Source organism: Melanostigma gelatinosum (genome assembly GCF_949748355.1).
Source record: "Melanostigma gelatinosum genome assembly, chromosome: 6".
NCBI lineage: Eukaryota > Metazoa > Chordata > Actinopteri > Perciformes > Zoarcidae > Melanostigma > Melanostigma gelatinosum.
In genome coordinates this window covers 9459347-9471229 of record NC_136639.1, presented here as the reverse complement: position 1 = coordinate 9471229, position 11883 = coordinate 9459347, and the positions used below count along the sequence as shown (strand labels likewise).

The following is an 11883-nucleotide window of genomic DNA, read 5'->3' as shown; positions in this document are numbered from 1 at the left end:
CATCCCACCACCGAGGCACGCGGCCCCGGCGTCAAGGACACAGCTACCAACCACGCCGCTTCCGCTGCACCCTTCCAAAATAAATCCCTGGTGGTGCATCGTACAGATAGAAGTGACCCTTCGGGCTGTCGAAATCAGGGACGTGTAGTAGGCCGACTTGCAAACTCTGTATAGAGAAATGCGAAATCAATGTACTTGATGACTCATTTATGAAAAGTAACAGGCAATACGGTATCAACTAAATTGCATGTGCATGAATATCCTTCATGCACAGCTTGATTTTGCATTTTACTCTTTGTTGATCAAATATTTCAAAGAACTCTGTAAGTTTGCATAACAAGTTAAATATCACTGATGAGCACTGTTTAGCTGAAAGTAAGTAACTGTTATGAAACAATAATTGATATCCAACCAATGCAAAAAGACTGCTCCAATTTGCTGATGAATAGACCAAGAACTATTTGCTTGTTTTATATTTTCTGTTCTGAGTGATCAGTGGCTATTAGTAGGCCAGTCTTTCCTTGGAGGAACCTTTAGTACTGCGCTGTAGCTGCATGCCTTAAAAATACAAATGTCTTATATTGAGTCTTTGGAGTGGATTTATAGAATGGGGAAAGCACAAAAATTACAATTTAATTTAATGTCAGAGTTGGAGATTTGGCCAGCTTTACGTGAGGCCCAATCTGTATTATTAGCCTGTATATTTGGAAAGTGTATTATTTTCTCTTTTTTTGTTGTTGAAAAAGCCAATAAACGCAATTCAAAATATAAAACACAGGGTTTTTTTCAAAATATTTGATATCAACAAAAAAACCTTTACGTTACTGTGTAAATTAAAACATAGCTTTTTATAATGATAAAATGGTATTCATAAGGAAAAGACATATTTCACAAAGAGCTAAATTGAAAGGAAACAGCTATATGATGTAAAATGAGATAAAATAATGAAAGCTAACAATACATCATAAACTCTAAACCATGAGTAATTTAAATCAGATTCTGATATCCAGAGGTTCTTAACTAAACGCTCTGTACTTAACATGAAGCCTTTCTTATGAAGGCAGAATCTCATAACTTCCTGTCACATTCTGGCTGATTTTGATTAACTTGATGCAATTTCCGTTCTGGATAGAATAAAGTGTCAACAGGTACAATTTACAGTTACAAGAACTAATCTGCATTTGTAATAAATGCCTAAACAGTCTTGAGAGGTCTTAAAAAAAAGAAAGATAACAATGAAAGTCGACTCATTTTAGTACACAACATGTACATGCAACTTGTATTTATATTGTCAGGGAAGTAATATGATATGCTATCAATTCAATCCAGAACAAAAAGCATCACAGACACTACTTTACCCACAACAGGACATGTTGTAAGCTACTCTATAAACGTGTTGTCGTTACAGTGTTCATGAAAAGGTAGTCGGGCCACAAAAAATAATCAGTTTCACAACTATTGGCCAACAGTTTGTGATGAAATGACTTATCAAGCCTCGATTGCAGTAGCAAGCTTTCATCAAATGAAGTCAACATGAAGTCATACGTCTCTTTTAATATACCCACAGGCCCTTGTAGTGTGTCTGCGGTGCTTGAATGAAAACGTATGTGTTACATATTGTTGGATTTTTCAAACCTCGTTCACGACTGATATTCACTGATCAATAACTTCACCAACGGGCTTTTTGTGAAGTCATTCTAAGTGAACGTCTGTGCAGTGTTGAAGCTATCATCATCGCCAACAATGTGGCTGTCTGTCTTAATACACCTTCCATATTGCAAACCGGCTTATGCCATGTGGTGTACAACAGGAGGTTTGTGTGCTGTGTGCTCATTCATTGCCGGGGTTTAAATATCTAATTAGTTCCAAAGCCAGCTCCAGCTAATCTTCTCAACACTGACTCAACATGTGACCTGCTAACCAACGTTAAGGCCAATCAATAGCCCGAGCGACACAAAGATAACAACTGCTTTGACTTACGCGGGTGTAAAATGGCTGCTGTCCTACCCGAGGCTGCAGGGTTTGGTGCAAAGTTTGGAAAGTCTGGATATTTTTGAGCATACTGACTTATAGTGCTGGTTATGTCTTCAAAATACACACATACCTGTAACACGATCATGTTCAGAGCAACACCACTAGCTCAGCGTGTGTAACCCAGGATGTTTGGGCACAGATTTAGATTGGTGATTGTCCTCACTAACACAGTTTATCCTCACTGAGTGCTGCAGCCAGTGTCCTGCCTGCACACTCTATCCTCTGCAGATGAGAAGATGGAGCCCTGGAAGTGGGACAGGGGCTATTTGGACAGGAATTAAGGGGTGTGTTAAATTTCTGCATGCATGATCAATGGGGTTGAATGGTGGGGATGGGGATGGGGATGGGGTGGAGGGGAGGGCACTATGGCTGAGGCAGAGTAAGAGAAAGAGAGCTAGTGTCGAGAACACAGGCCGAGGCAGCCAGCAATGGCTCACTAATGAGAGATGGACAGTGTGGATTGTATCTCATTATCAATCAACATAGCTTTGAGTTCTCTGGAGAGGGAAAATGCAAGCCCTCGTGTGTGCTGCATGTGGTCCATTTCGATAAACCCAGCTTGTGTGGAGGAGCATTAGTCACAGCCGTATCTGAGCTGTTGGAAATCCACACACATTGCCCTCTGTCCGTTTTGGTGAGGAGTTTCCTCTGAATAGTACAATGGGACTTAATTACAGGTCAGTGGCATGTCTCAGGGAGATAGAGGGAGCTCTGTTACCCTTCCAAATACAGTATAATGCCATCTTCCCAAGGGTGGGGTGGGGTAACAAGAGCTCTACACAAAAAGGTGCTGATAGGCTGAACCTGAGAATGGTATAAGGTGATCCAGGCAGAGAAAGTGAGCGTTTTACACTGAAAGAGAGAGAAAAGATAAAGGACTACATTAACTCTCAGAGGTTTTCTCCCATTCAGTATGCCCTCTTTGCTTTCCAGTCCACTTCCAACTTATCATTCCTGCCAACGTTCTTTGAGAAAAAAACAGGAGGATTGGGGGGGGGGGGGGGGGGGGGGGGGCAAAGACATTGTGGATTTGGAAATCAAAAAGTCGGATTCAGAGAAGTCTATGAAAACAGCTAAAGAAGAAAGTTCTGAGTTTAATAGCACCTGTGGGGAAGTTGAAAGAAATGCATACAAACATGCTCACAGTGCCTTTTACAAAAAGAACAGTCAGGTAGTGTTTAAAACAAATAACCAGCATAAACATTTACACTGTCTGTGATGAAAGTAAAGGAAATGTGTTTTTATGGAGATGAGTGGTAACAAAGACAAAACAGTGAGATAAACAGTTTAAATATCAACAGGTGAGCAAATGGGAGTAAAACAATAGTGGTAAAAACAGTCGTTTAGCTTGTGACCCCGTATAGTAAGCTATGTAAGAAGCTGTTCGTCGTATATTGGGGCCTCTCGTCACATTTCAGGTGTTATTGAGTTATTATTATTTCCCCTGTAAACTTCTCACATGGTTTCATTTAAATAAATGTTTGACAGATTTGTGTCACAGAATTAGTTTTTTTATTTCTCCTTCCTATCACACTAATCAAACAACCCCCCTAATTTGTCTTGTGACAATACAAATGGCCTGACCTCTAGGAAACAATTGGACTTAACTACAAGTATCTTAAAAAAAGCTCCACTTCAACCGTCTACAATGTGTTCGCACACAAATTATTACATTCTAATATGATACACGATAATGTGTCAGTCACAGGGCTAATGATCTGGAAACAGTACTTTTAAGTAAATCTCGCTGATAATGCTTTTACTTGAGATTAAATACAGGGCTCTCCTTATTTTCACATTGTGGTATTGGTAATTTTACTGAAGCAAAAGTTATGTGTACTTCTTCCACCACTGCAAGTTACATATGTATCACATATATATATATATATATATATATATATATATATATATATACCAACCTGCATACACAAATAAATACGCACACATGCAAACTAATAACCCAATTTAAATCAAATTATAAAAACACCCTTTGATAAAAATACAATTCCGAAGTGATTTTTAAGAGGATGCTGATTTTAAAAAGCTGCCTCAATGCTCTTACAAAGTGCTTGAAGAAACACTGCGTGCACACAACAGACACTAACTCTACTAACGTTGGTTTAGGTTCACACCCTGAAACTGTGTCGTTCAGATGTAAACACGACACGACAGCGCTCTCTAGTGGCGCGTAGGACAGATCAACAGACAGATCCCGTTCCTGCTCAGTCTAATGTTGGTCTGTGCCTTTATTTAGACATTCATATACATGCTTCAACATTAAAGTTTGGAATTCCCCAAATTTAAACAAAATGGTCAGAAGTGCTTCTCTGTGTGTCCTAAAAGTCTGGTTGACTGCGACATAAAAATAAATCAACATATATAAATACACCACACAAATTATGAAGTCATTTTTTCTCTACTTGTCTTCTTTGTCTGCTTTGAGAGGTGATCTGTTGATTCTGCAGCCCTGCAGGCAACCATAACATCCCCTCAAGTTCATTTATTGTTTACGAACTGCACTTTGGTCACTGTTAGGGACTGAGGGAGTGGGGACAAAGTTCACAGGACGCATGTAAGAAGGAGGGGGTGAAGAGGAAGGTTAAAAAAAAAGAAAATTGACCTTTGAAAGCAAAACAGCAGGTGGAGAGCTCAAACCAGGCAGCTCAGGACGCATTGGGAGGAAATTCAACGCAGGAAAAATGAAAGTATCTGTTCTTCGAAGCTGAAGAGGGACTTCGAATACAACAAGGCCCACCGCTGCCTGTCTGGCTGTCATTTGAGTGTGCTAGTGCACATGAGAGCAGTGTTTGTTTGCGAAGCGGAGGTGAGGTGAGGTAAGGCATCGGAGTAATGGAAGAGAGGTTAGACGAGAGGGCCGGAGCAGCCAAGGTGAAGCCGAGTCGTTTGACCGGGCTTCAGGAGCAGCTGATCTGGGCCCTTCTGGAATCTGGACTGTCCCGGGACATCCTGGTCCAAGCCATAGGGGAACTGGAGCGAGACAGGACGAGTGCTGGTGCCGAGAGAGGAGAGAGAGGGGATGGAGAGAGCTCCGAGGAAGGAGAAATGGATTTCCCACCGCCTATATTCCGAGAGCTGGAGAAGCTTCTCCCCGAGGAGGCGGCCAAACTGAGGGCTGAAGTTGACCGGCTACTGCAGTAAGTAGATCCCAGCGCTTTCACTCCATGGTAACAGCAAAATCACCTTAATCTCTCACTAACTGCCGAATCCATCACAGATATTTGTCTGTGCCTGTTTTGGACCTGAACTTTGAAAATGCCTTGGCCACTTCAGCAATGCGTTTTTTTCTCTTTCACTTTCTCCATATCAAAACTAAGCAACGGTTTACCCGATAGCATCCCCTCTCTGTCTGAATTCTTCTTAAGTTCCCCTCTCTTTGCCAAATGCTCCCTCCTTCTCCTGCTTCTCTGTCTGCCTCTCTCTCTCTCTCTGCAATCTGGCTTCTGAGGCAAATTTAAAAAGGGTTCCTCCTTTGCTAGTTACTAATTACCCACCCCCATCATTATTCTCTGGCCATTTCTTAATAAATAAGCTACATGCATAGGTGAAGATTAATGGAGTAGGGCTGGTCTTGTGATGTTTACATAAGCCAGGAGCAATATTTCTACATCTTTGTAGACCTGTTTTCTGATATTTGCAATACATTGCATACTTCGTATACTCAGCTGTGTATTTAAAAAAAAGGTTTAAAATACTCGCTAAGTGCCTGTTTCAAATATATTTTGTTAAGTTTAAGTTAAGTTTGTCTAAGTCTGAATTTGAACCTGGTAAAGTAAGAGAGTTTTGAAATGTGTATTTTATATGTTCCTGACCTGACAGTTAGAAAGCGTTAAATTAGGCTTCATAAACCTTTTTCAGTTTTTCCCCTCCAGTGATCTGAAAGAGGACTTTGCCCTTGTGTGCTTTCCCTTATCTCTCTCTGTCAATAAGCCTCTCTGTACTTCCCTCTGAGTGGCCATGCTTTGTGTCTCATGTTTGACAAACTGTTAAGCACTTTTCTAGAAAGGGTTTAAATGTAAAAAATAAAATAAAAACAAATAAACACAAGAAAGTGAGGCGGACAATATCACGCAATAACGGTGTCTTTGTCTAATAGGGCGGACCCCTGGCACGTTGCTAAAATTGTGAAAAGCTACATGCAGCAGCACAACCTCCCTCAGAGAGAGGTGGTGGAGTCCACAGGACTCAACCAGTCCCATCTCTCCCAGCACCTCAACAAAGGCACGCCCATGAAGAGCCAGAAGAGAGCCTCTCTGTACACCTGGTACGTCAAGAAGCAATGCGAGATCAGCCAGCGTGAGTACACAAGCAGCTGTGGAGCTGCAAAGGCCCTCATTTCTGCTTTCAAACAGACATCAAATATCAGATCTCTAAGTGTGTGAGACTGAAAGAGAGTTGTAAACAATGAGGAGGGGGGGATTACCAATCCTTTTCAGAATTTACCAACGCCAAACATGGCCTTGGATCTGCAGAGGAGCAAGGAGAAGAGACCAGGAAGGGACGGAGGAACAGGTTCAAATGGGGTCCGGCATCCCTGCAGATCCTCTTCCACGCCTACGAACGACAGAAGAACCCCAGCAAAGAGGAGAGAGAGGGTTTAGTTGAGGATTGTAACAGGTAATAGTGATGATAAAAGGACAAACCAGGATTTTGTTTATCCATCGTATTTTTACGGAGTTGTTGTGTCACATTGGCACTACAAGACACAAACCATGGGCCAGATTGGTGAGGTCGGCCATTTGCTGTTATTAAAGCCTCTAAAAGCTGCTGTCACAAGGTTGTTGGTGATTGAACCCATAGAAACACTGTGTCTACACAACAGCCCCTGACGTTTAGTAACACACCGGTTGCCACTCATGTCAGCTAACAACGGGAAACTTAGACTACAATTGGCACGGGCTCTCCAAAACTGGTCAATAGAAGATTGGAAAAAACATTGCCCGGTCTGAGGAGTTTTGTTTTCTGCTGCAACATTCAGCTGGTAGGGTCAGAACTGCCATCAAAGACTTACCAATGGGTCTCACTCACACCGGCAAAATGTATCGGCAAGTATGTATCAGTGTGCTCTTTCTCCCTCAGGGCAGAGTGTCATCAGAGGGGGGTGTCTTCCTCCCAGCTTGCTGGCCTAGGCTCCAATTTGGTTACCGAGGTCCGGGTGTACAACTGGTTCGCCAACCGTCGCAAAGAGGAGGCATTCCGAAACAAACTGGCTCTCGACACACCTTACACCAGCCAATCTGCTTCCTCTTCTCACCCCAACCTCCCACCAAGTCCTGAGCACGGTAATACCCTGCCAATGTTCAGGCAAGCTTGAAGAGTGATGAATTGAAATTCAAGAGCGAAATCAAAACCTGCCTCCCGAAAAAAGGGAGCTCGACAAAGTTGGACTTGCCTCTGCCGGATCTCAAGACATTCTTGTCTTTTTGATCCCTTGGGGTTAAAACAATAACCAGCACACTTGTAGACGTGACTGCACTGGTTCTGAAAGTGTTTGCTTGTACTTCCCTGTTACCTCATGCTGCATGTTGGAGCCATCAACCAATGCATGTGTTTGATGTACAACATTTGTAAAATATGAACCCCGTCAGTGTTGCGAGGCCTGACTTCTTTTTTTCCAGGTGTCAAATACAACCAGCAAATCCTGTGTGACACCGTGAGCTCAGCTAGAGGCAGCATAGGGGACAGAGTGGGTCATCTGGTGGTCAGCCCCATCCAACTGGAGCCCAGCCACACACTCCTCGAGACACATAACCACAAGCTGGTGAGAGCACGTGTCATGGTCCCAGTTTATATTGCGCAGACTACCTGTATGCACTGCTGCCATCGTAACCGTTGCTGTCCTCTGGTCTCTCAGGTGTCCAGCGGTGGCCCACTGCCCCCAGTAAGCACTCTGACCTCGCTGCACAGCCTGTCTGCCTCCCCTGCTTCCTCACAGGGCCTTATTATGGCCTCACTGCCCAGTGTCATGAGCCTGGGGGAGTCCTCACTTCTCATTGGTAACATCTCCTCTCTAGTTTACTCTCTAATATATGCAGGGATAAATAAGGACGAAATCAGAGAACAATGTTGTCTTTGACAGGTTTAACCTCCACGCAGCCTCAGACCGTGCCTGTAATCAACGTCGGGGGAAGCTTCACCACTCTCCAGCCAATCTCATTCCAGCAGCAGCTTCATGGCTCTCCCCATCAGCCTATATCACACCACCTCCAGAGTCACATGGGGGCCAGTCCCTTTATGGCAACCATGGCGCAGCTGCCATGTCACAGTAAGACCACAGCAAACAAACATGTCATGAGTTTTAACGAGTTATGTTGAGTGAAGACTCATTCATCTGTTCCTCATTACAGTGTACAACAAGTTGGATTCGCCGCAGTACCACACGTCCAGTCTGCTGTCTCAAGCCATGGTCATCACCGACAGCAGCAACCTGGGGACGCTGACCAGCCTCACCGCTGTCAGACAGCTAACAGCAGACCCCGAGGAAGAGACGGACCCACCTTTACAAGACGACTCTCACCTGCAGCCGCACACACCTGTGCCAGGTACACAGCTGTGAATACAGGTTTACTCCTTGACGTCAACATCCTATTACAACATCCTTGGGAGGACATCATGTCTAGTTAAGAAAATTTCAAAGGGACCTCCTTCCTACAATTGATTTTTGACCTTTCAGCATGACACAATCAAACTGGACTCATTACATTTCATCACATAACATTTATTTTAAGTAGTTAAATTAAGAATGTCTTCCCAAGCAGATTGTCTGATGAAATCATCGTTTTTATACTTCCTTTAGTGGTGATACTTCAAGTTGCCTCGATCCTCATCATATCTTCAACATGTCCAACACATTCTTCTTGTTTACAGTGTGCATAATCCAGTTATGTTTACTTATCTTATGAAGTGTTTGATATTGTAGATATCTTTCTGTATGATTGAACTCAGTATTCTTTCCACATTTTAGCATAAAGTTTAACATCGGCTTTACTTAACAGAAACTATAGGTTGGCTGTTTTTAATACATTTTTTTTGTCAACAGCTTCCTCCGAGAGCCTTGAGCTGTATCCTGCCTCTCAGACGACAGAAAGTCATCGGTCTCACCTTCTCTCCCCTTCACCAACAGACATCAGCGCCTACATCCCGACACAAATGGTCTCTACTGCACAGTAGAAGTGCTCTGGCAACGTAGTGGGTCTCCTCTATCGGCTGGACTTTGTGTTTTGGATGGACAGCTACTTCTGGTGCAAATTTCCAGAAAAACTTGTGGAGTCACGGGCCACAGGGATGACACAGCTTTCATGTTTCAAAGACTTTCTGAAATTCCGTACCACTGTAATACGAACAAGGATTGACATTAGAGAAAATTCACTTTTGATACAATAATAAACTGAAAAATCAACACCAAAATGTATTTTTATTAAGACCTTTGGTAACATTCAGAAACTGTAAGTTGAAACTTGCAAATGGCATGTTAACTGCATTGTTTATGTCACTGCCTTGAAATGGCTTCTTAATTGAGTATCTTTCATGACAAAGAAAAGACTATTTCAAGAATAACCACGAGCAATGGAATCAGAAGAGGTTTCTGTTCGGATACACTTTTGCTGTCATCGGTTTAGACACACACGGCTTCCTAAAACAATACTTACATTTTTTGGGGAAATATATTTCAAGCGTGACAGACTGGATAACAGACAGACAACCCAAAACAGTGAAAGATTGGTCATAAGTTCACTTCAAAGCTTCTTCCTCTGTGTGCAATTTTCTTTGCTTCTTTTTCTTTTTCCGTTTCACTTTGACCTGTGTGTGTTCCTGCTCTGAGATCCCATGCTCACCATTTCTTTGAGCATTTTGAGGAGGACCTGCAGAGTCCACCTGCTCACCCCCTTCTTGAGTCGGTTTCCTCTTTTTCTTCTTCTTCTTCTTCTTCTTCTTCTTTACAACATGACTCTCCTCTCCCTCTGCCAGTTCCCTCTTTATTTTTTCTGCTGAGGGAGTGTAGAGTGCAGAGAGCGGCGACGATTCGGATAAGATATCTTTGACGGACACCGCTGCCTCCCTCAGCCTCGTTTCCATCTCACTGTCGCTGTCACTGTGCCCAACAGAGGAGCGTATAATGTTAAGGACTATACAAATTAATGAGGTTCTTTAAAAACTAAAAAATACGAACCTTGAGCTGGGAAGAGGCCGACGCCTCACAGGAGCTGGGGGATCATCGGCTGGCTGTCCCGGTACTGATGTAGAAAGCAGACGAAATCCTAAAAAAGAGGCAAAAACAGAAAACATGTGGATCATTGTGCATGTAAGGAGAAGATAGCAGAATCCCCATAAAAGCAGCAAAATAAAGAGAAACTTCACCTTCATCATCATCACATTTTGCTGATTCCACACAGGATAAAGTTTCAGTACACATTTCTGCAATGGAACTGAGAGTAACAGGCACACCATAAGCCAGGTGTAAAAACATGTGCATTATGAGATTATTGCATTAAAATGCCAGACTTATCCACACAGTCAAACTACGTACCTGTCGAGAAGATGTCCCAACTTTTTAGCAACGTGTGTTCGAAACCCTTGGGTGACCTGGAGCTCGTTGCCATCGTGTTCGTGGTCAGCGACAACAAAACTGATGCACAGAAAGAAAACAGTCAAACATCTGACATTCAAATATCTGTATGCAATGCAGACATTGTACCATTAATAGAAAGCTGAGCTGCACATGTCGCACGTTTATTATATAGCTATAGCTGGAATACTTGAACTATAGTTTCCAAAATGAAGGAATGCTAAAAAGCTACATAGGCTACTTACACTATGTGGAGATACAGGAACTAATTGACAGATAGCTCTTTTTCCTTCCTAATAATGGTTTATAGTTTGAGGTTATGTTGACAAATAGGCTTACCGCTTTGACTGTTGCACATTGCTGTCCCCATCTGAAACACATAAACAGGTAAAATACATTTGATAAAATACTCTGAAAAAGAGTTTGAATGGACGAGCAGCTTAAAACCAGAACAGTGACTGTGAGAGGTTAAAGCAAGCTAATGAAGTTCAATCAAACACAGTATATTTTAGACAGTTACGTAACTTTAACCGACGTGTATTTTCAACTACCACCTCTGCATCTGTGGAGTATTCTGTAGGACTCCTCACAGGCTCATGTCGTGTTTCTACTGGAGTTCATCTGTCTGTGCAGAAATACTCACTTAGTCTCTCACTTCTAAACTAAGAATCGTTCACCTTTCTTTTTGTCCGCTCGTGTCTCCCAAACTGCCTCCTGACATCTTTTTAACACCTCATCGTCACTACTGCTGGAGTCGTCAGAAACACCAACCATCTTTCTAGCGGGGGCCGCCATGATAACGCATGTGCTGCTGGTGTTGTCTGTTTGGAGCTGAGGATTCTGGGTAATGCAGTCTGTTCGTCAAGGGGAGTTGTGTGGACAGAAACGAGGCTTTTTAACTCAAGATTTGTGCTTTTATTCATCACTGTCTTCATACACAACTGTTTGATCAAGACCAGATCAGACTGGAAATGAAATAAGTCACGGCAGGTTTATTTAAATCCTCACTATACTCACAGATGAAGTCAAACATCTACAAAAACAATGTAATTTCCCAGTTTACATTTCTAATATAAAAAATGACATGGAAACTTGACCATAGTCATGTGATATTCAAAATATTAGGTTTGCAACAACTATCCAAATGTATGTAGGTTTAAGAATGTCAGCAGGCACAAATATAGCAGATTTAGTGTAAATGTACATAAAGACTTGTTTGTTCTTGGCCAGGCCACATAACCAAATCATGTCACATGACTATGTTT

The 11883-nt window shown here is 42.4% G+C and overlaps 2 protein-coding genes across 3 annotated transcripts; one reads left to right on the top strand and one right to left on the bottom strand.

Moving 5' to 3' along the window:
• The first annotated feature begins 4527 nt into the window (after positions 1–4527).
• Positions 4528–9303, top strand: hnf1a (HNF1 homeobox a). The gene is made up of 9 exons (XM_079269917.1): positions 4528–5189; positions 6149–6348; positions 6489–6669; positions 7132–7334; positions 7641–7813; positions 7907–8048; positions 8132–8317; positions 8400–8594; positions 9092–9303. The coding sequence occupies exons 1-9, from the start codon at positions 4885–4887 to the stop codon at positions 9220–9222; spliced, it is 1716 nt and encodes a 571-aa protein (XP_079126043.1). The 5' UTR covers positions 4528–4884; the 3' UTR covers positions 9223–9303.
• cUnh12orf43 (chromosome Un C12orf43 homolog) lies at positions 9285–11417 on the bottom strand (the record flags this gene model as incomplete). Of its 2 annotated transcripts, XM_079269919.1 has the most annotated exons (7): positions 11296–11417; positions 10958–10988; positions 10580–10678; positions 10411–10478; positions 10223–10310; positions 9888–10144; positions 9285–9382 (listed from the first exon to the last, which is right to left on the bottom strand). In XM_079269919.1, the coding sequence occupies exons 1-7, from the start codon at positions 11411–11413 to the stop codon at positions 9285–9287; spliced, it is 759 nt and encodes a 252-aa protein (XP_079126045.1). In that variant the 5' UTR covers positions 11414–11417. The 2 variants fall into 2 exon arrangements, with proteins under 2 accessions (XP_079126045.1, XP_079126044.1); XM_079269918.1 differs by lacking the exon at positions 9285–9382 and having other exon boundaries at positions 9485–10144.
• Between the last annotated feature and the right edge of the window lie 466 nt (positions 11418–11883).